This window comes from Anser anser, assembly GCF_964211835.1.
Source record: "Anser anser genome assembly, chromosome: 1".
NCBI classification, from domain to species: Eukaryota; Metazoa; Chordata; class Aves; order Anseriformes; family Anatidae; genus Anser; species Anser anser.
The window spans coordinates 85,883,051-85,909,965 of record NC_139720.1 but is presented as its reverse complement, the minus strand read 5'-3'; the positions used below and the strand labels follow the sequence as shown (position 1 = coordinate 85,909,965).

At 34.9% G+C, this 26,915-nt stretch overlaps 1 protein-coding gene across 9 annotated transcripts in view; it reads right to left on the bottom strand.

Annotated features, from left to right (window-relative positions):
• The window catches only part of CADM2 (cell adhesion molecule 2), a 660,501-nt gene that overhangs the window by 224,836 nt on the left and 408,750 nt on the right, over positions 1 to 26,915 (bottom strand). For 3 of the 9 annotated variants that reach the window (XM_083836578.1, XM_083836574.1, XM_083836582.1), the window contains exon 2: positions 10,440 to 10,466. The exons of the other annotated variants lie outside the window; for them this stretch is intronic. In XM_083836578.1, coding sequence (XP_083692704.1) covers positions 10,440 to 10,466 — 27 coding nt within the window. The remainder of the gene's footprint in view (positions 1 to 10,439; positions 10,467 to 26,915) is intronic. 9 annotated transcript variants of the gene reach the window in all.

Genomic DNA, 26,915 nt, shown 5'->3' with positions numbered 1-26,915 from the left:
TGTAGAGCACATTACCTTGCAAACACTGAGATCAGCAAGAGTGGAAGCTGTTTGAATGCAAACAGAAGGGAAATGTTGGCAGAGCACATTTTGCGTGCATTTCCCTCATTTTGGATCTTGCTTCCTACACTGGTGTACCAGAAACCAGGAATTGCAATCTCTCAACAGTGCTACAAGGCCGATTTTTTTTCTCCCGAGTTTCTGGAGAGAGACTAAGCCAAAGATCAGAGGAATTTTATTATGCCTGCTCTGGAGAAGCATTTATTTTATTAGTCTGCCTCCCGGGGAACATTTATTGTTGGAGTGGGATGGGCAGTCCATTACGGTAATCATTACAAAAATTAAATTCTGTAGGAGAAGCCTAAGCATAGGAGGAAAGCCTATTCATCCTATTCATTTCTGTACATAACATTATCTGAAAAGAATGCTGAATTATTAGCTCATTAGTTTTATACACTTGTAAATTCCTAAAATGTAAATGGACATCAATGCAGGGATTGATATTCTGCCTTCATTTGAAGCTGCTATTTGGGAAGCATTAGCTGACATACTTTACATTTCCAGACATCAGTGACAAATACAATAATTACTTATTTACAAGTAAATAATAATTACAATAATACAATAATTACTATTCCTCAAAACAATGAAAACAAATAGTTTTGAATGAAAACTAAGCAAAGGTACAAAGGGATCACAGATGACAGACAACTGGAAGCTGGAGAGAGGTCAGTAAAGTATCATGGAGGAAAAAGGCAAGACTCGGTTGTCTTAGCTACTTATGGCAGCTACTAGTCATGATATGAAAAGCAAAAATTACCAGCTTGTGAAACCTATGGTTATGCGGAATTGTTGCTAAAGCCAACTATAATACATTCTTTAAGTACTTCTGATGCACCACACACAAAACTTATTATGTAAGCATATGGAAATAATAATTACTAGAAAAAGCACATGAAGAGAAGAGCTGCCCCTCTCGTGAAAAAAGGTTGCAGTACTCTCAGCAAAAGTTAACAAATGAAAAGCAAGCCTGTGGGAGATGGATTGGATGTATCATATCATTCACAGGCACCGATATAAATCAGGAGTTTACAGTCTTACCTGTGTTTACACAATTTAACATAGCACGGTTACAAATATATATATATATATATCAGAATTTGGCAAACTGACAGTAACTTCTCACAGCAGCTGTGAGACGCACTGGGACCTGCAAAGTCTGGGTGATCTTCTCTCTACTGGAGGCTGCTGCCAGCGCCCACAGGACTTGCAGCTATCCTTCCAATTGCTCTCCTTCCAATTCCCCACCCTTCTGACAGCTTTTGCATTTATTTATTTATTTATTTATTTATTGTGTATACCTTAATTCTCATGCTCAATTACTTATGAAGTCCTTCTGTTGTGTTACAGCATTTTAATGATTTTTATAAACTTGGATAACAAAACTAGGAGGTTGTTAGACTGGAATTATGCCTTTTAGTTTGTTAGTAGCTCTTCAGGGAGCCCATGAACAACAGCATGTTGATATAACAGATGAGAGCCAACATTTACAGTGTTTCTTTGCTATCACTAAATCTTCTATCATTTTCAGAGAAATTGTCCTTGTGTTTGCCATGTTCGTTCTTTTTTTTTTTTCTTTTTTTCTTTTTATTATTATATTTAAAATATTTAGCTTCCAGACCTGAATTCATGGAATCAGGCTCCTAAAAAGGAAGATTTTCTCCTTCCTTGGGTACCGCTACTAGCATACTTTTGGCTACAGCAACCTGTGAAGAACAGGAGCATCTGCTTGGCTTTCTGGAAGCCAACGAGTTTCCAAAACATAGATGACTTAGGTTCCTACTTAAATTTGTTGTTACCGTCAATAGGCCAAATGAAGTCACGGCTCTGGTACTTGAGCTGAGAAGCTACAGAAAGGTAATACAATGCTGTTGGTTACTTTTTTAAGAGTTGAAATTCATTTTATCAACTTCAAGGAAAACACGCTGAGTATTCTGCAATCAGACGAGCAGTGAGCGAAGATGCTAATTCTGGATCAACAACCCAAGGTGCATGGTAAGCAAACACTGCCTATTTCTCTCCACCACCTCTAATGATCTATGGGAACTTGTGGACAATAGATCCACATCAATAATCCCATAGCTGTTTCTGACCAGACCAGATTTCTGAGGTAGTCGTGTATGAACAGCACAGAAATCCCTATGCAATACTCTACTCAGGTGTTTTCCACTACTTGTTCCTTATATGCAGCCCGTAATCTAATTAAACTGTGGGGAAGACCCTGAAGTTCCTAGCCCTTGACAGAACGGCAGAGCAATGCAGACTGTAACGCTACCTTAGAAAAACTTACAGAGATCCTCTATAAAACAAAAAGGGCACACATGGAAGTTTTACTTTCCTTTCATCTGTGGCTATGCCTAGTATTAATATGCCTGAACCACCATAACAAGCTAGTATTAATACACAGCACCAAATGATAGCAATAATAGGAAATCCTCAGCCATTTAACCACCACGTTTCAATGACCAACATCTACGAAAGGAAAACCAATTCACTGAAGACCTGATCTCATCCAAAGATTTAAGAAGCAGATCTTGAGAAAGGAGCTAGTCTTGGAAGAGGATTTGAGAGAAAGAAAACAAACAAAACCGCACCAAAACTAAACAAAGCCAAACCCTTTCCCTTTTTTTTTTTTTTTTTTTTTTTAAAAAAAAAAAAGCAACCCTCCACTGCCTTTGGTTAAAAAGAAAGCATATTGGAACAAAGTCAAGCCTGGATGAAAAGTCGGTGCTTTTAAAAAGCATCTACAACTATCAACAGAAAAATAAAAATCAGTGATCAGAGGGACATATCTGTACCAATTCTCCAGCATTTAGGTATTATTATCAAATCCCTATTTTCTGTCAGGGATTTTCTCTTGACAGAAGTTGAAGAAATCTAGATATTTGGGATAAAGGCAAATCCACAGCCTGTTTCAGAGCAGCAGCACCATCCAACCACCAGGCATTAGGAAATCATGGTCACTAGCTCTACTGCATGTAACAATATCCTGAACAGACCTTGGGTACTCACTGCATCCATTCTTTTTATTGTGCCTAAATGTATATTCAAGACTCTGAAGCAAAGTGTTTTATCTGGCTGGAATCTGAAAAAATAACTTAATTGGGCCAGCACACAGCAAAATGCAACTGCATCTCAAGTATTTACAATACCTGAATATCTGAAATGCAATGTGCTGCCCATGAAAATTCTTTTCAGATAGCCATAAGGGCTCAGTGGTCAATATCATGGCCACATTTACAACAGCACATCCATTTAGATGGTAAATAAAGCATCTAAATTTTCAACAGAGCTCTATTCAAGTATGGCAAGCTCTCCTAATAATCTGCTCTTGACAGTCTAGTCCCAAATACTTAACAATCAAACAAGGACATTTAAATTGAAAAAAGCAATTGGAATTTATATTAATCATTGTGGAGGGAAGAATCACTTATTTGAAAGCTGGGGAATAATAAATGACAAAATGCTTTAGTCCATGATAACTGGGTCCACCTCAAAAGGAAACATCCTCCCTATAGTCACTCTCCCATGAGTGACAAGAATGGAAACAGATATTACCTTACTCTATTCCAAACTCTTCTACAATGGTTATTAAACTATCTAGCCAAGAAATGACTGACATACTGGCTCAGGGTAGGTGTCTCTCAAATGAATAGGGCTTGTCAACAGCAATAGCCTGCCCCTACCAACCTCTTTTCACTAGGCTTTGTACTTCCCTTTGCTATGTCTGTGTTGCTAGAGCTGCTTTATCTCATTGTGACCTACGATTTTCATAAGCATGCTACATTGCCAAAACAGCTGCTTTGTTTACATCTATTCTGCAAAATATACTGAAATAAAATGTATTAAAGGGAGTAAAGAGCACATACAGGATTGTGTAATTGCTCTTTCCAGTGCTGCTAATGTAGTCCATCAATCTGAGAAAGGAAAAGGCAATTCATATTTTAGTGGTTTCCTTAGTATGTAGAGACCTTGAATGGCAGAAGAATTCTGGCTGGAACTACAATGGTGAGCATTTGGACTGTGTGTACACAATATTATGTGGAAATCTCAGCTGTCTTAATACTGGAAAGATCTTACAGATGCTAGGGCCAAGTATTTCCCAGATATAATTGGAAAGGGTAAAGAGCAGTCAGCAACTTTGTTAAGAGGTATTATCATCATTATGATTCCAGCTTTCTTCCTCCGAGGCTCAGCTAGAGATTGTAATAAAAAAACAAAACAAAAAAAAAACAAACTGTATTTTGTGAATCTTCTAAAAACCCTCAGAACTCAAATACTTGCTCTCTCTTCCAAATCTCTTTTGACAAATAGCATATACAATGCACTGAAATAGATATTTATGATTTTTGAGATTCTAATGTGATTCTGATGTTTTATATTATCTGATGGTATATTGAAACTGTGAAATAACCTATTACCTTGATCTAATGTGAAAATTTTCATTTAAGAGAATTAAAAAAATACATATATATATATATACATTCAGAGTCTAACCATAAGATTGAAAATTTCATATCCTTTTCACCGAAACAGAACAAGAACTGGGGAAATGGAGTAACATTAAGGAAACAAAACCAACCGCCTACCTTAATTATCTCTCTCAGATACCTCTGTGTAAATATTGATAGCAAAGTGAGAAAGGAGGAGCAATATGTTTCATGCAGGCCTACAAAGCCCTTCTTCTGCACTCGTAAGGACACTTTCAAATACATATATTTTATGCACTCTCATCACAGACAAGCATCAAATTTTGTTCTTCATCACTACTGCCCTCCCCACTAGAACTGCTAAATATGAGAAAATTCTGGCCTTAAGTGCTGTGAGAAATCTTACAAAGGAATACTGTGGCAGACCTCGATATGAAATCCAGACCTTTGAAACTTACAGGTTTAGCCACTGGACATGATTTAATCAGTAGAGAAAAGCACTGGACTTCAGAGGTTATATACTGGAAGCAGTGACTAAACTACCGGGGAGGGAATACAGAAGAGTCAGTAAAGGAATGGTTATTAAGGCTTCATTAGTCTCATTGTTCTCCCCCCATACGTATAGTCATTTATAAATATCAAAGGAGATTTCACTATTTTAAAGTGACATATGAAAACTCTACCTTTAGAAGGTGAAACTATCTTTTGAATAAAAACACCAGGAGAAGATTTTAGAAAGGGAAAGCTCTTATTTCAATAGCCCTAGAAAATCTGTAAATTTTCGGTCCGCTTCAGATCATGCTATGCTACTACGACAGCCTTAGCAAGTTTTTTGTAATGACCTTGTATTAGAGGTGGAATCTGACAAGATTTCATTTCTACATGTCTCAACAGTGTAAGCTTGTAACCATAAATAAATGTTCTTTCAAACTACCATGAGTTATGGAGTTTCCCTAGGCTCTATATTGGATTCACGCTTTCAACATCCATACACTTCTACCAGTTTGTATTTTTTGACATAATGGTGTAATGTGTCATGCAGATGATACCCAAAGTTATCCAACCCTCAATAAAAAAATCTGCAACAACAGAGCTACCGCCTGACTGATGTTAATAACTGAATAGCTTAGAATTTTGTTAAGATAATGCAAATAAGGCGAATAGTAGTATTTGGGTCTCCTTTATGTACATTTATTTCATCCTGTTCTTAACATGGACGGCTGCTGTGTTACTTGCTTGATTTCAGGATAATTTTACCTCTAATGAGAAATATGTTTGACTAATTATATGTACTTAAATAAGGATCTAAACCGTACGCATTCCATACATGGAATTACAGTCAACACAATTTATCCTGGTTTGTCTCATTTTAAGTCAAAACAACAAGATGAATTAAAACTACTATTTACCAACAAAGCAAATATTCATATAGAGCAATGCAATAAATCTTATCATACGCTGTAAGAAAATCAAAGAGATGGTTGGGCAGAATTTGACCATTGATGAAGACCTTGAGAAATAAATTGATTCCTAAGTAAAAGATCATGTAAATCCATTTAGGTGCTACGAGAGTGTATTTGCCCAACATTCTTGCCACAATCCCTCCTGACTGAAACTTCAAATAAGCTGATGCCAATTTCATTGACATAATGAGAACAAACAAAATAAATCAAGAGAATAAAGTCTAGAGTCTTTGCCTGTTGGATAAGATACATTTAGACAGAGTATCAACTGCTATGATGATTTATCTTAGAAATTGAGATGTAGTCTTTAAGCAGCACTGTTGAAGCTAAATTTAATTTTGTTTCTGACCCGTCTCCATTTTAAAAGCAAAGCAGAAACAACATACCTCTGCATTTGTAGAGGAGCTGACAAAGAAAATGTGCTCTTCTATGGAACTCAAAACTAAGGACAATTTCTTTAGGACACAGATGCAATACAAATCAAGAAAAAGATGCATCTAAAAAATCCCTTGGATATGCAACAGGCTATGGAAAATAGTAGCGTCAATACCAGACTGTAAAAGTAAAGTAAAATAGGGTGAAAGGCATTTACGGTACTTAAAAGGGTAGTATTAAGTCAGAAGAAAACTTTGGAGGTATCAATAGGACATACACTAGAACACACACAAATACAGCTTTTACAACAATTTTGAAGAGAGAATATAGCATTATGTATATATAGGCATATATATGTATATAGAGAGTAGGTAGTACAGTAGTACTTCATTATGAGAAGTAGTGGGACTATGATATGAATGTGACTTCTCCAGGAGAAAACTAAAAATGTAACTACATACACAGCTACCATGGGGGAAAAGAGAATGACAGAAATAGCTGCTAATTCACTGTGGTTTTATAGATTGGACAGTATGAATCTTGCAATGTGAAGGCAGTTACACATTCCTCTCTGCAAACGGTCTCTTCCTGGGACTTGAAACTCTTCTTAGAAATTCGCTATTTCTAAACTGAGGGTCTCGGAACTCTGAGAAACAGGAAACAAAGTCTCGTTTCTCAAGAGACAGACAACAGAGATCTTTCTGGATGACTTGCTTATCCTCCTGCAACAGTAGTTGGCTTCACTCATCCATGCCACTCCCAATATCAAAAGAACCATCACAAATTCGTATTTAAATTTGGAAGGATTATAAAATCAAATGTCTAGCTGCATAAGGTTAGTGGGGCAGCTATAGAGATAACATCATAATATCAGCTGATGCTGAGTGTATCAGAGAAGTGAAAATGTGGAGCACAGAATCCCATTCCTCAACTAATTACATTTGAATGAAGACATTTGGCCTCTCTCTTTCACCTGGACTGAAAATTGACACATCATTAGCAGCTCTGATAGGACCAGCCAGCCTGCAAACCAGTGCTAACTACTGCCAGGAGATACCTGCAACAACTCTGTCACCAAAATGTCAAAAATGCAGCTTCTTAAGAGGTCAAGAAGTCTTTATACTGTTGCTTTGATAGAGGAAAGGCTCATTTACAGAGTTCATGTTAAACAAATCTGATCAGGTGCACTAAGGAACAGTCCTTAAAGTATTCATGCACTGAACAACCTTAGTCAGATAAGTCTGAGATTCTTCAGAAGATTTTGTACCCTGCTTCATCAAATTCAGTGCTATGCATGATCCTCTTCCTGCCTAATTACCCCTTGCTCTTTCAAACCCTTCTGAATGAGACTTTTTCAACATGTCAGAAGAAAAGTTCAGTGCATCCTGTCCTGAATAGGGATGTCCTGTGGCACCATCTGTCCAATGGCAGTCCAAATCAAGTCTTCCTTCCATGCAAAATCCAAGTATCTACCCTTCCGAAACCCAACAAAAACACTCATGAAGGATCTTCTAGGTAACAGAAAGCATAAGAAGGAAGTAAGAAAACCACAATAAAATAAAGATAGTCCAAATTTCCTAACCTGAAGCCATAGAAATTTGACCTTTGAGATACTTCAATTTGACTGGAAGGCTCTGAGCAACCAGATCTACGTGGGCCTTACTTACATGGTCACTTGGACCAGATGACCTGCAGACCAGATGACCTTCCAACCTAAACTGATTCTGTGCCACAAAGTAAAGGTGACTAAGAGAGTTCAACAGCTGTCTTACAGCACTTAAAAAAAAAACAGTCTTCAAAAAGTCTCAGAAAACACTTAAAGAGAACACTGAATGAAATGTTTGAAAACAAGGGCTCTGATGTTCTGCTTACAGACAATCCTAAAAGGAACAACAACAACAACACGGAGACCAGCAGGTTTACCTGCTGGGTAAATTATTTACTAATAAAGTGCAAACAAAATTTCAAGACAAGTGGTCACATAAAATATCACCTCCTGAAGTGCTCTAGAGCCCTCAGATTTCAGGGTGGAGACGAGCACTAACTTCACCGTGGTGAAAATGGCAGCATAAATTCCAGACTTCGGAAAGGAAAGATGAAGACCCATGAACAAGATCATAGACATAAAAGTGCTGGATTTCAGGGAGATAAATTCCAAAAGAGAAACTCCTACTGCAGTGAAACATTCCCTCAGTTCTGAGTTGCCGTTTCCAATGCTGTATTAGACAACTGCCTGCCAGTGAAGTGTTCCGCTTCAAAGGGGGTAGGAACAGATCCCTTTTTACTGCTTAGCCTGAGCAAGATGAAAAAGCACTAAGAGGTCAGCTACTTTATGTCTTCCACCGCAGGAGGCTGAGAGATGTGTCCTATGTTTTGGGGTAAAAGATATGACTGTTGCAGGACTGAGTTCTTTGTGGATATTGGTTACCTTTGCTACAGGGCTGTTGAGGACCAAAGAAAAAGCTGATAACTTCCTGGAGGCACCGTGCAACTGAGTTAAGAGGACTATGAAGATAATGCATAGCTACTGGTTACAAGAATTACTCTTATTACAATGTCAAACCCATTTTCTATATATAGTTTCAGTTGCTTATTCAATATGCATGTGCAATTCTGAAATAAGGGTGTGTTAATCTCCATGGATGAGTGGGGCCCATGAGTACTTCTGACTCATTTTTTAATTCCTGTGCCTCCAAGGCAGTTTCTGTTTGAATGGCACTATATGGGTACATGAGGTAATTACTGAATACTTATAAGATTATGCTTATTTGTGCTGAAGGTTTGCTTCTAAGGATGTTTTTTTTTGTTTGTTTTTCTGTTAATTTTTCTCATTGATTATGAAGGTCTTGAAACTCCTGATCACTGTTACAGTGTCACAGCAGAGTATATGAGAGTATTAGAAAAGAGTAAAGAAAGCTTCATACCATGCATAGACAAATATATGAATTCTGTTTTATCCTCTGCCTTTGCTCATGATATCCAAAGCATGCAAAGTTTGAGGAAAAAATTCAACAAGGAAACACCACACATGATTTTACTGAGAGCCATGCAAGGATTTAAAAAAGAGAGCTCTATTTTAATTGCTATTTAATTACTCTAATGCATAAACACCACCAGACATATATGTTTTCTTTCATTATTATTGTTCTATATCTTCAAGCTAGGCAATGTATATATCTGGACTTAACGAACACTGTAAACGTGGGAGTTCTTAACTTCTGAATTACAGTTATTCAAGCATAAGTATTTCCCTTAAAATCTGATGGTTGATTATCAAGAAGCTCATCTTTATCTACCAGAAATGTTAGATAAATTTCAGTAAATTTATCTTTTCGGATTTTCTCTGAAAATATATGTTCATGGATACATACATATGTATGCATATATAAACATGTATGTATATGTTTACATGTATATGCACATAAAAATACTTACTATATCACTGCTTTGTTGAAATTCAGGAAATGGTTTTGCCACAATTGACCTTACATGATTAATTCTGAATGGTTTATTTCTTTGTCACACTGATTTATGACAATTACCTTGGGAGCTTGAAGTCATAAATCTTGATAAAGCTTACAGTATGCTTCTATATATATTGGTATGTCATCAGAAACAGTGATGATCATTTTATACTAGTGTGAAAAGATGGGGGCTGCTTTGGAGACACTTATTTTCACTTTTGTCTGTTCAGATATTTATGACTATGTCTAGAGATAAAAATTATAAATTCCAATTATAAATTCCATTTACATATTTATGAGCAATTGTATGTAATATCCATATTTCTATTAAAATACCATCAATATCCCTATCTTACTATAACGCAAGTCAGAAATCTAACTAAAATGCACTTGGTTTTACCTTTCACCTAAAAATCCCCTACATTTACGTGACCAGCCAAATGTAGTATGAATAGACAGTGATAACTGATAAACAGTGGTAACAGTATGCACTTAGGGACAATTATACAGTTGAAAAGACTTATCTATTATACCATAAGATCTAAAAATACCTTTCTCAGTTTTGAGATACAGAAAAGAAAAAGTGAGATAATATGTGGGCTGCAGAACCATGCAATGTAAATTGAAGAGTGCAAGCAGAAACTCACCTCTAACTTTGTTCTTTGTAGCAGCCACTGGAAGCAAGGAAAAGATTGCACAAGAAGAAGAGAACAAAGATAGATTAGATAGAAGTTTGAGTAAGTAAGAATACACAGAAACTTTATCGCTATTGATTCAAAACTAACAAACGCTGTTTCTAGGATTATTTAACCTATTTGAGACAGTACAGTTCTATGAGATAGTTCAGATCTATGATTCTGTCAGAAGACCTGTACTGATACATTTAGAAAATATATCACAAGACGCACTCAAGAAGCATGGCAATGAGTGGAGAAAAATCATGTACCATTAATCACAAATAGGTGAGAACATACGTACACAGATTCATGAGTTCTATAATGTACAGCACAATTCACCTTGCTAAAAGCTCATTCTGAAGCACCTACACATCATACATCAGTCCTTTATTCCTATTTCTTGAAACATAAATCTCCTGTGAAGCTGATTAAAAAAAAAAAATCAGTTAAACTGCAGCTACTCCAATTATTCATACACTATATCATTGTTTTATCTTCATTGAAGTGTGTATCTTCAGATTGTTCTTGCACCCTGAGCAAACATCCACTCATTAATGAATATGCAAATCTAAGGGAGCAGACAATATTTTAGCAGTGATCAATGTTCCAACTCGGAGAAAATAGAGCAGACAAAACAGCTTTTCTTGTGTCCCCTGAAGCAACATGGCTACTAACAGCAAAGACACAACATGGTCATAACAGCAAAGACAGGAACTTAAAATGTTCTAGTATCATCATTCTTGTCTCCAAAATCAAAAGAATATTCTTCTGTTTTTTGAGGCTCACGACTAACATTGCTGATACACAATCAGAACCCAAACTGAAAATAGATTCACCATTAGCTGTAAATTACACAAAAAGATACTATCTATGTCTTTTACATTCTCATGTGCACTCTGAAAATGAATTCATTCAAGAGTACTTTCATGAAAAAGGAAGCTCAGAAAAAAAAAAAAATCCTAATTCCTCTTCTCCAGTCCTTGTAAAATGGGACTATGGGACAATTCAAAGGCAGATATACTTGTGACCAGAACACAGAGAAAAAGGAGAAATATCATACACTCTTTCTGCTCTCTTTGCTCATCTTGTTCACACCTGTAGGTCGTATGTATTCTTTTTTTTTTTTTTCTTTCTTCCACTTCCACCTTTTTTCTCCAGAGTGGTGTGTCACCAATCAGTTCTTACTAAGACAAATAAGGAGAGCATGGCAGTGAAGGCCAAGTTACCATCAATGTAGAAATTTTTGAAAAAACAAACCAAAACAAAAACTTTTAACCTTATGAATGCATCCAAAAATGGCAGTTCTCTAGATTCCTATTTTTCTTCACTGGCCCCACTCTCTACTTCCAGAAGCACTATTCTGCATTATCATTGTTATGCTGGCCACAAAAACAAAATAAAAGCAGTCCTGTCATGTCTGAAATCAACAGTACTCCATGGAACAGCTCTGCTTTGGAGAGGTACAACAAATGTAGACATGTTTGCTGAGTTACAGTCTTACAGTTAATTTTCCATAACACTATTTAACAAGACATACCTGAAAAAAATCTTACATGCACTAAAAATCACTTGAGTAGTAAACAAAATTAATGGTGCCATTCTAATTTTATAGTAAGTGAACAGTTTCTCCTTCATGCAAGTATAAGTTGATAATGAATGCATAGAGTTCATCAATCTTCTAATTTTCTTATGCTTCCCCTTCTTTTGCAGTCCGACAATAATATCCACATGAAGGCATTATAACTTCAAGCCAGAATCATGATTTAAACCTAGAGGAAACCCCCTCCAGGTAATTTAAAAGCAACAGGTAACTTTATACTTATATCTAATAATTCAAAATACAAAGATACATAAAATACAGAAATGAAAATTTTATATATATTTTAATCATTTAGAAAAAAATATACATATATACACATACATAATGGTCACACACAAATTATATAGATATATGTACATATATACATGCATATTAAAAGAATCCAACAATTTTATGATTAGATAGCTTTATTTTGAAGCAGGAGCACTAGATAGAGAATTATTGCCTACCATGTATCAGTAAATAAAGAAAAGACGTAAATGAGGTTGTACATTATAATTGGAAGTAGGACAGGTTACTAAGCTTGTTAGACCAATTATAACTTTCTGCATATTCACTAACAGAGGACTGGATGACAGTAACCTTCTTAAAAATGTCATGTTCGATACTTGTAAGTTTTTCCATTGACAGCATGGTCCAATTACAAGTCAATTCGTAAAGTTCAAACTGCACAACAGGCAAATTAGCTAAAAATTGTCTTTCAAAATATAGTTCTGCATACTGAAGGGAGCTAGTTGGAGCTGTTTCCATCACTAGCCTCTTTTTTTTTTTTTTTTTTTGATATCTAGAGTAAGGGAAATTTCCCGTTCTTTGTTATCGTTGATGTTGGTACTTCTTTTTCCAAAGGTGAAATATTTTTTCTCTCTTCCCTTTTTATTTTCCTTGTCACTATGTACAAAGAGATGCTATATTCAAACTATATGTTTGGAAATTTTTATCCATCTTTTCACCTTATTAATACAAGAAAGGTCATAGGAGGAGACAAGCAGAGATAAATGCTTTTAATGAGCATCACTAACACTGAAAATTAGCAGAGGGAGGCTGATGTCTCAGTTAGAGCACCAGAACTGGGACAGCTCAGCTTTTCATGTCACTGAAATCAGCGGTAAAAGACCTATGGGTTTCAAGAAATAACATTATTGTTGTAATATCTACATTTGCTTTCTGACTGTCCTCAGCAAGTCAGTTATTTCTCTGCATTTCAAACAACCACTTGTAAAATGGGGATGAAATATTCTTTGTTTCCAACTCGACTTCCCTGCTTGATGACTAAACAAGCTTTTCAGGGTAGTGAGTATCCTTCTTCTTGAAGTAGTATATTTTCAGGATACTGATTTAATTTGAAATCTCTGTAATATAATTAAAATGGATTAGGAGTGGCCAGTAATTATTTACACGTAACAAGGTGACCTAAAAACTGGAATTTATGTTATTTGTCTGGCATATACTTTACTTGGCTAAACTAACAAGCCAATCAGGAAACAGACAAAAAAGAAAGACAACTACATGAAATATTTCCCCAAGTTCAGGAATTTCTTTAAAAACCTGAACACATTTCTAAGCGCATTTTTCTTTAAGCTACTCTGCCTTATCTTTCTCAGGAAATTGATTCTGGATAGGGAAGTATACTACAAAAAATGTGAACAACAACCTTCGTTAGAATTTATGGAAGTTTTTAAGGACTGAAGAAGACAACCAGACCAAGAAGAAAAACAGACCAAATTCTCAAAAGTCAGGCTGAAAGTCATGACAGACCTACTAGATTTCTAGGTAATATCAAATAAATAAATAAATCAATAAATAAATAAATCTTGTATTAAACTTTGGTTCTATCAAGTTTAAAGGATATTTTATTTTTGGAAGTCTCTTCTGGTCAGACTATATGCAAAACAAAAGGGTTATTTGTTACTAGGGAAAGGTCTAGGAGTGAGAGAGTCAGAGAACAGCAAGAGTTAAAGGTCAGAGATCTCTGACAAGTTCTCTCAGAGATCAGGAAAGGGGATGAAAATTGTACCATGTCCTGAATCATGACAGTTAATTGTCACATAACTAAGATTTTTAGGGCATCTTTAAAACAGAAAAGCATTTCTGCTATATCTGTACTGCTGAGACAATGTTTTTAAAAATCATTGTCTGTATGTAAAAAGCTGGGTTCAATTCTCAAACACTGTAATATAACCCTGCTCTCAAATATCAATAACATTGTGTTTTATTTTTTCTGTGATATATCTTTCTGACTCTTTGCTTCTGTATGCCAACAATTGTTAAATTACATTCTTTGATAAATGGTGGTTACAAGTTGTTCAATATTTTTTCCACTGTCAGCTGTCTCTATGCTGTTCAATTTTGTGGACATTTTTAGACAGATTTGATATAGCATTTATTTTATTTTTCTCTTATATGTGATTTATTATTTGATTTGGGAATTTTTCTTTAGAAAAAAAAGATGTCCTTCCAATTACTTCAATAGCTCAATAAAAATAAAAAAGGGAAAAATATTTCTCCCAGATGTCCAGTCTATCTAACCTTTTATTTCAGAAAAATAAGAAGAAAAAGAAAAATGTTTGAGGCCAGTGCCCTGTTCTTATTTTATATATCTATTATATGTATTAAGAAATCAGCTACAGGAAAAACTAGTACAATATCTAAATGTTATAATGACTAAATAGCTCTTTGCAAGAAAAGAAACAAGATGAAAGTCCTAGTCATAAAGCACATTGCATTGATTTTGTCCTGAATACAGCAACCTACAGTTCCAACAAATCTGGAAGCTCTCTCACCTTCAATAAAAATTAAGACATCAGCAGGCTATGGGACAGACATATTTATTCAGCTTCTACTGTACTTCTACTCCAGTCTTAAAACCTTTTGCGATGATGAAATACTAAAATTAACCAAAAAAAAAAAAAAGTAGCACATTCCCAATTTTCAAAAGAAAAGGACTAATTTTTACACTACTTAGTTTAGAATTCTCCTTTTAACTTTATGACGATAATGACAACAATGGAATTTTTTTTCCCTTTGGACAAGCTGATGGATTAATCAGTGGTCATTTAGGTCACCTAAATGTCAGCTCTGCTTCTCTAACTGGAAAAGCTCCTCTGTGTGACAGAAGGCTTAGTGGGATCATTTTCTCAAGAGAGTAACGCAAATTATTAGGCTGTCACAAACTGAGTAAGAGACCTGTTCAAAGCAAAGATTCTGGTATGTGCTGTGTGATCTCACATTTGATAGCCTTTATTGATACTGCACATGCATTTTATAGTGAATGTTCTTTTTTATACTTAAGTTCTGCACACTCTGCTCACGGAGATTTCAAAAATATCAGCGGTACTAGCAGATATAATCAGAATACATATAATCCTATATTCATCTCTACCTGTATAACCATTAAAGATCTATGTAGCCATGCACATGTAATTATATGCAATTTAAACATGTGACCTATATTTATTCAGTCTTTGCATCATGTCAATAACACAAGTTCCAAAGATAACATCAGGTAATTTCCCTCAGAAAGATATACATTTAATGTATTAAATTCATTAATGGATCTTACAAAAATAAAAACCATTCTGGTTCTGAAAATTTAATAAGTTTTTCTTGTGGTTTAAGAGAAAACCTATATAAATATAATATATAAAACCATGTAAAAATATATTATGTATATAAATGATATAAACCTATATACAAATAAGATCATATTGTATATGTGTTATATACTAGGGATTATGCATATATATAGTGATTTGTAATTGTTTTTTGTTCTTAGAACATAAAACATGTTCTAGAAGATAGAGTTGAAAAGGGGACAAACCCACAAATTTGGAAGGGTTATGAATGTCAACCACTGCAACCCCTGCATTTGAAGCAGCATGAATTATGTTAGGACTGCTCCTAACATACTTCCTAACATGCTGTTAACATCCCTGGTGACAGACTCCAAGAGCTCTCCAAGTAATCTGCTACAGTGCACAGCCTACTCAGTGGCAACTTGTTTTCCTGCCATTTAAATTAACCTTCATAGACCAAGCCAATTCCTTAACCTTTCTCATAACTTCCATAAGTATAAATAACAACAGAACATGCATTTCTTTAATATAACGTTTTGCATATTTGAAGACTTATTTATCTTCTGTGACTGAAGAATCAAGTTCTTCCACTTTCTTATTATATGCTTTCCAGCTTCCTCTTAATTCTCTTTGTCGTGTCTGCCCCCCATATTTCCAGCAATTTACCTACACTGATCTAAAATCAGTTAAGATATCAAGCTGAGGTGGCACTAGGGCAAGGTAGAATAACTATTTATGAGGCCTTCCACCTATCTCTTTGGCTATGCACTCCAAAGCAGCACTGAGCTCCAACAGCACAGCAGCACACTGTGTTCAAGACTACAATGACCCCTTAGTACTCCTCTCAGTATTGTTCTACACCCACCTATTTGCCATTGCAGTTTCACATATTTATTTCATCCTTTTTGAATATGGGAGCTCACACTAAGTTTTAACTATAGGTTATATAGCCATATAACCATATAGCCAGACATAAAAAAAACTTCATAAGCTATCATGCAGACCCTAATGACAAAACACTACTGCATATCACTGCATCTAGCAAACCTACAAACATGACACTAGCACATATCTCTGGCAATAACACTCAACTCTTCTGTTATTAAATGAATAACAGAAAATCAAACACAGCAGCTGCCAGGAGTGTATTATTCACCGTGCTCTGTGAGAAACAGCAATGTTTTGAGAAGTTGCTTTTAAGGCATACTTTTCTGTATAGAACATGGCAACCCTAGAAACTTGATAAAATTATATTTTATGTGGTGAAACTTTGAAAACCAACATGAAAAATGAGCAGATATTCCAGCATTTTGGTTCTCTGCTCACCCTACCACTCTAAAATTCAATGCCAGATAATGAACAAGTATTTTCTGTTATTCAGAATATTTCCTTTCCAGCCCAATAGAAAATAGATTGGTAAAATAGTAATTACTGAACCTAGATAATGAGAAGCAATTCATAAACTGAAACGGAAAAGCTAGAAGGACTGTAAGCATCTTTCAAACTTACTAATATGATGCTAAACGCTTTAAGTATTTTAAAACTGAGACTAGATTATCGCATGCAATGACTTTTATTATGTGATACTAATCACAAAATATTGAAGAACACGCAGCTCCATTTTCTTTCTGAAAAGGAGACTATAAATATAGTAATTTTGTTCTTGATAATCATTAAAACTGGCATGATGGAGATTAGCAGATGCATTGTATAATCTAGACATCACTAGAGTTCAGGATTCCAGCTGTAGCTGACTCATATTAGCAGTCAAAAACACATAACACAGCACATTACTGTATAGTGAAACTTGAAGATGATAATCATGCCCTAAAGGCTCCTCTTAAAGGCATCTAGATAACATGATTTGCCTGTCCCCAAATGCTAACTTTATGCACATTATAACACAACTGGACATATAACTTCTACTAGCATTGCAAGTTGCAAGGAAGCAATTTCAGCATGAGTTAAGTTACTATAAAACGTTACACAAATTTCACTTGCAAATAAATAACATAGATTTTAAACAAGAGTAAATACAATTTTTAGATTTCGTTTCATCAAGGTAACAGAATCTTTTAAGAAGTAACTACAAAAACAACCCTGAAGTGGTAGAATGAACCACTCCAGAAGGTTGTGAGCGTGGTTCTGTGAGGCAGACATACAAGTGCTTAGTTCTGTCCTCAGATAATTTTACAGGTATTTCAAAACTTAAACCAAGTATTTGAAAAACCTTAATATTCATTCAGCACCTTAGGTGAACTACCACAATTTTCCAAATGCTCAGCTTCTGTGTTTATGTCAGGTCTCCAGAAAGAGCAGAAAGGCATAGTCCGGTCCTGCATGGATACACTTTGCAAACTGCTTAGGAACAAATGGGCTGGTGTAAAGGACTGTGCACAAGCTGCTGCTTCCTTCTCCCACCTGCAGATCAGTGCATGCCAAACACCTCAAACTGCTGTCTCCATTTTGCTCAATCCAAGAGCACTCTGTGACATTTGTGTTTCATGGTTCTGAGAGGTTTTTTGTTTGTTTTCAATGTATATGCTATCCTACATTATTAGAAGAAGATATTTTCTGAGCCTACTTGCTTATATCCGTTATTTTCCAGTCACAGCCTACAGCTCAGATAACCCAAAAAGCTTAGAGAGTTGTTGTGTTTGAAAATAAGCCTTTCCATAACCAGCATGGAATAGGAAACTTATAACCGTGGGCAAGAAGCTACACAGACAGATAAACTGCCAGGGCTCTCCTTATGCCACCTGGACGTACAACTAATTTACCAGTTCACCTACTGCAAACCCTCAGGAGGTGGAAAATGGCTTTCATTGCACACAGTTACTTTCCTTATATTGAGCTTTTTTTTTTTTTTTTTTTTTTAAGAATCACAGCCCATGGGATCACTGCATAAAAACATTACATCACACGTCCATAATAGATCATCTGTATGAAATGTTTTAAATGTTTTCTTAATAAGGTTGGAGTATGCATTAAAGGACAGCAGCACAGCTGAAGCTTGTGGAAACAAGTACATATCTTAGCGGATACAGAATTAAACCCTTGAATAGAAAAATAAGATTTTCTATTCCCCAAATATGATTAATTTAGGCTTTTACAGGTATTAGAAGACAAACTTAAGAAAGAATAACAAGACACATGAAAAATACTATAATAAAGTGCAGAGCTCACTGATAGGATTTTCATAAATGGGTATCAGTAAGTATGTTTTGCATCTAAGCTCTTCTTCGGTTGAAGAATGGAAATTTTAGCTGTGACTTTTCAGCAATGATTTTACTCAGCCTTTAAAAATTCTACATCAAATTTTTGTCATGATCCACTTGCAATCATCGCAGTTGTCAGGTCAGGAAGTATACTGGGAAGCTTTACTCCTTTGTCTTGACCTAATAAATTACAGCCATTCCTCTGTCTCTGACCAGAAAGTAGGTTTCAATACTATGGAACATAACTCCTTTGGAACTAGGGAGGGTTACATGACAATTTTAGGAACTTTAAGATACCTTCACAATTGAGGGAACATACATAATAATCCTGAAAATAGATATTCTTATGTGTAGAGAATTATTTGGTGAAATTTAAGATGTTTCTGTTGCAATTACAGATATTTATTTCAAGTAACTGTATTAAGTATTGCAGATATTTATTGCAAGTAAGATCGTATTGTTACACACATTAAAAGTATACATTGATTTCTAAAGAATAATGAAACAAGTTTTCAAAGAAAGTTTTCATTTATCAAAACATCTCAAAAATCTTCAAGCTCACCTGTATAGTAATCAAAGTATAAAATATAATTATACTTGAATACAGGATTTTGTATTTTTATGATAAAAGTGGTGAAGATATAATACCAACTCAACCATGGTGTTTTGTTAAAACCCTTAAGTAATAAAACAAAAGCCATGCCAAAGTGGTACCAACTACACTTGAAAACACGCATTTTCAAATATATACCTAGCCATTTACTCTTACAAACAAGGCAGCAAGATGCATTCTTTTCTATATAAATTATTTTGAATTCTAAGCTACATACGCTGATGCACAGGATCTTCAAAAATAAGTGTAGGTCACGTAGAAAGTTTATATATAAAGATGAATTAAAATGGACAGATGGCAAAAGGGAAAGTTCTTCAAAGTCAGCAAGTAAAACTAAAAAACAGGGAGTCAAAAAAGAGAAAAACAGAGATAAATTGATGAAATATAAATAAATAAAAATAAATAAAGAGAAGGTTTAGGGAGAAGAAAGGGAGAAGACTAGAATTAAAGATCTGGATCAGAAAGCTTAGAGAACCAAATGTGTGCAGAACATAATACACAAATCTCAAAATTCTGAACTCCAGTCCTTTTCAGCATTTCAGTATTGAAGAAGAATTTCTAAAGGGATAAGAAATACAGTATATAAAGAGATAACCCATTTAAGATTCTAAAATAACTGTAAATGAATACTTAGCATAACCGCATGATGAGAATTTTGTTATTAATAATGACTTCCTTACTATCATTATGAGTAGTATCTGATTGCGCTCTTGCTTCTAACACTGCAACAAGGTTGTTACATCACTTATCTTAAAGCAACAACAGAAAAAACAACAACCCTTTCTTATACATGACAAAAAATCATGTATTTCTTGCACTTCCTATTTTTCATTATTACTTCTCATATTTATTTCTTTCCACGTTAGTGAATACTCTCCCAGATTTTAAAAGCATATAAATGTATACCTATTTATATAAAAATATAATATATATGTATATTATACAATATATTTCATATCTATATATTAGATATTATGTATTGTTTCCATATATTATTTTAATCGATAACCATGTCCAATTATATGAACATATACCCAATACACATTTCTTTATTACATATATTTATATATATATAAAACATGTATTATGCTATATAAAAGGATATATAAAGCAATATATAGCAAGACTACACAAGCTATAAGCCTCCCTATTTTCTTCAAGGTTTCCTTGTTTTTTTCCCACCTTGGGAATACAATTTGATATACGATACATATGTGATATATAAAATAAAAAAGTGTGTTTATACACATACATTGCTAAATGTAAAGTATAATACATGTTGGTACACTTGAACAGCAATGAATGAAATCAATTTAGAGTAATATGCATAGTCAAGTGAAAAATGACAGATGAGAATGCTTTCATAGCATACTTTTGAGAAACTTCTGAACAGAATTGTTTTGTGAAATTAGAAAAAAAAAGTAATTGTCTACAGGAAATGATGCAATTCTTGGACCAACCCTCTTAATCATGACTTCTGTAGTAAAATATTCTTATTACTTCCATAATGAAAAAACAGTTACAGAAGACATGATCTGTGAACCATACATATTTAACTGAACTATAAAACAAAAGCATGTTGAGTCTTTACAGTATTTTGATTCATAAAATGAGTTTTATAACATCCTGAAGGAAGAAAAAAAAAAAAAAAAAAGACTCAAGGTATAATTCAGTAACACAAACTGAAGCCTTTCTGTAAAAACAAGGAAACAAACTCTAAACTAGCTGAGAAGGCGGACAAACAAGTTACTACTGGATATTTCTAACTTATTCCTTGGCACCTCTGCCAACATTCTAGACAAAATTATTACATAAATACAATGAGCTAAAGGAGCCCTTTCAGATGAATAATGCACATATATAGTGTCTAGCTTCAGTCATTGCTGGAAATCAGGGAAACATTTTGAAATGTCACGTTTGTAGCAAAACCAAAGAATTCTGAGACAAAGGAAGTAAAAGGAGTTTGGTGTTGCTATTTTGGTTTTGCTGTTGGAGCACAGCCAAAAGAGATTTGTAGTTTAGTGAATGAGCAGCAGGAAAACCTCCAGCTGTGAACATGTGCTCTGTGATCTTCACCCAGGTCCCTAGCAGCTAGCCAGGTAGCTCACCAAATTACACCAACATACTGGGGAATTGCCCGCCTCTCGGAGCATCCCAGCAGAGACAGTAAAGACACAGGCTGCTCCACTCTTTTTCTAGGAAACTGAAGAAATCTTTCAAGAATAAGTAAATTTCTGAGAAGTTCATACATGCACCTCATTTCATATTCGGTGCACCTCTTCCAGTTTAGAAGAAGTCTCACATGCAGTCAGTCACAGCATAAATAGAAACTGGCATCAGAACTACGACTACTCCTCCTTAAAAACCTCATAAACCTTCTCTTCAAAGAGGTTTATGAATAATGTGAACTAAATAATTCATGGCACTGCAGATGCCAGTCCAAATAGCCCCTTCCTTTTTAAGGTTTCAGTTTGTAGATGTGTGATCAAAAGCCTTCATCAGTCATGATAGTGGCATTTGTACTCACTCCAAACAAACCGCATTTGCATCTGAATGTTTTTCATTGAAATGAGAGATATAATATGCAAGCCAAGTCCCAACTAAAAGGCGTTTTACGCTATTTAAATTCAGTCAAATTAAAGGCTGAATGCAACCTAAAAGGTCTACTCTCAGAACAGTAATTTGACACATAAATAAGAACCAGTTTTTGTACCTCAGCACTTGTCTGAAAATTTTGCACAGCATCTTAGCAGTGCTGCCTCTTCAGGAATCGGAAGTCCTGTATATAAAGTAATGAAGTACACAGAAACTTAACGCACTGCCACCTGTTCAAAGACTTCACATGTACACATTTACATAAAACCAAGTCAGTAAAACTTATTGCTGTATGAAGGCAACATCAACTTTGTAGGAAGGTCTTGATTTTTACGTTCTTCAACAGTTTTAAGAAAACTGATACTTGCCTAATGCATCAAATTTTCACCCTGTTTTATCAACCACATTTACTAGTAAGGTGAGGATCATTCTTGGTCACATCCATTGCTCAGCTTTACTGCTACATAGAAAAGGACCACAGGTAGACTCTCATGACATGAGGACCTGAAGAAACCACAGCATAAATAGCTCAGTCACTGCATATGGAATGGAAGTCACTGTAATTTCACCTTATATTTCAGGACACGTTGGCAAGAGAAAAAGCACTAGGACCAGATAAAAATTCTTGTTCTTGCCAAGGGAAATAAATACAAATCTCATAAATTGAGGTTAATACTCATTTTAAAAAGGCTATTAAGAGCATAAAATGACCTTCTGTTACGAACCTTGGTGGGGATGAGCATGATAATTCTTTTTAATTGCCAGGGGATTTTACTGTAAAGCCACTAGTTTTCTCACTTTTTTCATTTCTTTTCTAAATAAGACAGTCTTCTGATTGCATTTAGCCGTTAAACAGGCTAATGAAAGATGGAAAGAAGGAAATTATTACGTGTTATTCCATATTGAACCAAGTCTCACTTGAATCTTTTAATTTGAAGTATACTTTTTTTTTTTTTTTAATAAAAAATAGTTTACTTTGCAGAAAACAAAACCCTATGAACTAGTTATCCAAAGTGCATTGTATAAGTTGAGGTTTTTGTTTTAAAACCCTTAAATTTAACTATGTGATTAGTGGTTGCACCATATACAAGATACACTACCACAATCCCAATGGCATTTATTATCATTTATATTCAATCTATTCAAATATTTAGAGAGAGACTGATTTTAAGGGATCACCAATTTTGACATGGAAACACATTTATGTAAATAAAAACTAATAATAATTTAAAAAAAAAAAAAGAAGAAGAAAGAAGATGAATGTACTCTAGAAATCAAGGCAATTCCAAAGCATGAAGGTACAGGCATCACAGGAAAACAACAAGGAATGACTTGTGGCAGACTAGCACAACGCAGCACCAACACTGTGAATGCTAATGAATAAAGCTAACGAATAACGCTGGAGTATCATATATTGGAAGATGACACTGATGAGGGCAGATGCAGAAAAATGATTACCAACTTCAGACCCCTAGAGCAGCAAGAATGAAATCACATCCTTGTGTTCTGGGAAATAAAACAGGCAACTTGGATAGAAATAAAGACAGCCTTTAATTATCTAAAAGTAAATTGGGAGCAACCCATGATAATTCAGAAGTGGTGTTATTATAGAACACAATGCAGAGTTAATTCAGAAATCAGTTTGTTCAAAAACATCAACAGCTGGGTTTAATAATAGACACAATGAATCAGAAATGAAGAAAAGCTTGAGACAGAAGATTATTAAGCAATTCCCATCATACTATTAGATTTACACCTAAACGGTTGCAAAGAATCTATATGTTAAAATTATTTAAATAAAGGAAAACAATAATTTAGTTATTATAAAATTATCTAAATAAAGGAAAACAGTTATTTGGATTGATGTGCTGCAAAAGTGTCAAAAAATAAATGTCTACATTATTTTTTTTTTAATGTGTTGTAGAGATATCTGGTAACCCTATTAACAGGGCAAAAGGTAACTTTTCCCCTTCCTTTGTTATCTTTAATATAAGAACTAGAACACGGCCTTGACACAACACCAAAATATCACTTGAATGACAAAGTGCTATAATGTTTAAAAATAAAAATAAAAGGTTTTAATTATACCATGCTACATTCTGGTATTTCTATTCATATTCAGTAAGGTCTCCTCCTGAAAGTTCTCTCAGCAGTTTTATAATTCCCACAGCATAGGATGCTTAAATTCCATTACATCTGGGAAAACATGGAAAGACCATAATCATATGATTAGAGTAAAGATAGTGAAGATAGTATTGGCAAAGCAAAAGTAGTAGCTGGCTGCAAATTTAGTAGGAATGACTGGATATTTTATTCACAGAATTATAAAGTTAAACTTTGTACAATGTATAGTCTAATTTTAAATATAAAAAGTAAATATACGAAGAAAATAATTTAAAACCATTGCTCCATTGAGAAAATGAGCTTTTTTTCCCCTTCCATTAAGGAAGGGAGGAGAATAAAGCTGTGTTCTCTGGGCAAATCTCAGCAACTTTGTATCCTTGAAGGTAACCAGCTAACCAGTAATCTTTCCAGGTATAACTACAATTTTAGAAACGTTTTCCTGTACACACAGTTCAGCTTTCAACCATCATCTTGGGTAAATTGGTAACTGATGTTCTGTAAACTGGCAAATAATACAAGGTGAAACATGAGACTTAACATGTGCATCAGCTCTGCCTCACAGAGAAGATTAACAAAAACTCTAAAAATCCCTAAGTTGGGTCTGATATATTGCTCTCAGGCAAGTACGTACACTGGTTGCTAACAGATCAAAACCAAGCATTTCTCAGAAAACAAGCTAAGTGTAAAGAGACTATTTTCAGGCTTCCCTATAATATGTCCCCCTCAGTCCTACTCTTCCACAATGGCCCTGTGCTAGGTCCAGATCAGATGAGGTGAACAATTCACCAATTTCACTCATTTTTGTCCTTTTAGCCATCCAATGGAGCCATCAGGAAATAAGGTGCTTTCTCCAAATGCTTCCAAAACAAGATCTCCCACTGGCTATTAACACTTCTACAGGCAAAGTGATGCTCAGGGCACACAAAAGGCTTGGTTCTCCCCTCATCCTATTATGACGGCTGCTCTATGCTGCACCTGCTCTGTCAAAGAAAACTTTCTCTTGGTTCTGCAGTCAGCACAGTACAAGGCAACTGCAAACCTCTCTTTAGGAACTAGGTAAATACTTGGTTAAAACGTCAGCCAGAAGATTAACAGCAAAATGTTCTCTCACATATGATGACTTTTTAATACTGATTTCATGTAAGAAGAAAAAAGAAATGACATATAATGAAAGGAACGGCAGCGAAAAGATGGTTCACTGCAGTTTCTGAAACTGTACTGTACAGTTTGCACACAAACATTAGTTCAAGATAACAACTTCATACTTTCCCTAACTTTCTTCTCTTTCTTTCACTCACAAGGGAAGCATGCATGCAGACAGACGGACTAGAATGGTATTTTCTTTGGTTAGCCATTATTTTGGTAAGTTGCTATTTCTAACAATACTTGGAAGAAGAAAAACAGAACAACTTTGTCAGCACTTTGCTTACCAAGAAGTAACAAGCACCAACCTCTATATGCTGCATATTGTTTAAAAGTATCATTTCAGATTAGATTCTCTTCAATGAATGAAAAGAAAAAGAATGCTGGCAAAAACCTGCCACTCAAGGTAAAATGGGGGTATCAGCGCTGTATGAAGCTGTTGACCAGAAAGAAAGCAAACATAAATGTTTGGGCTCTGCAACAACTTAGAGCAAACATACATGTTTTCTGAAAGTGTTAGCAGCAGATCTGATTCTTGACATTTTTGCATTCTGCATTTTTAAGACAGGAACTGGGAATGGAAGTAGTGTTCATGCAGAGGCAATACTGCAGAACCTTCCATATTTCATCATATGGAAAATATTTCAGAAGCTATTTGCACTACCAAGCATTCCTCTACATAAGTTGAAGTATGTAACATACATATAGGTCTCAAAGACAGTCCAGCAGAAAATGTTGGAGGCAATTAATGAATCCCTCTCCAATGACACATATGAATACATACATTTATTCATTGAAAGTTAACTTTTTGTTCAACATGGATGTTTCTTCTGTGATTATATTTTGTTTCCTTTAATGGCAGAAGCTTTTTCGCCCCTTTTGTTTTGCTTTCAAAGTAAAAAACATCATCAACAACAACAAAGTCCTTCCATTGACTTTCCAGGGCTTTCAATCAGAACTGTAACCTGACAGTCAAAGGGAAAGGGGGGAGGAAGGGAAGGAAAATGTTTTGTCTTGTGCAATTATTTCATTTGCACTTAAAAAAAATATTTTAAGTTAAAGGTGCATATGCAAGAAACAACTCAGGCTGGCTGAGGAAAAAAAATCTAAATACCCACTGAATATGACAGGGATATTTCTATTGACTTAAGTAGGCTGTGAATCCAGCAACAATTATATCATACTATGTTACTGAAAAAATAATAGTGATTTAGGAAAAATGAATGGAAAACAAAAAACAGCTTTAGAATGATCTGCATAACCTGTTATCAACTTTGGCTACAAGAAACTGCATTTTTCAGCATCCTGTAATGTAGCAATTATCAGTAGTCACATGTACATTTTATTATTATATACTTATCAGCTAAGATGGATGATTATCAGACAATGTAAATTATTGATAAAATACATCATTCAAAAACTTTATCAGAGATGGTATTCACAGCAAAGAAAAAATTTATTTGAAGACTTGCTACCCAGCCAAAGTGACAACTTACGTAACAAGACCCAGGTATCAATATACAACCAATACTGTCACAGCAAACAGCTACTTCATGAAACTTATCTAACAAGGAAAGAAAT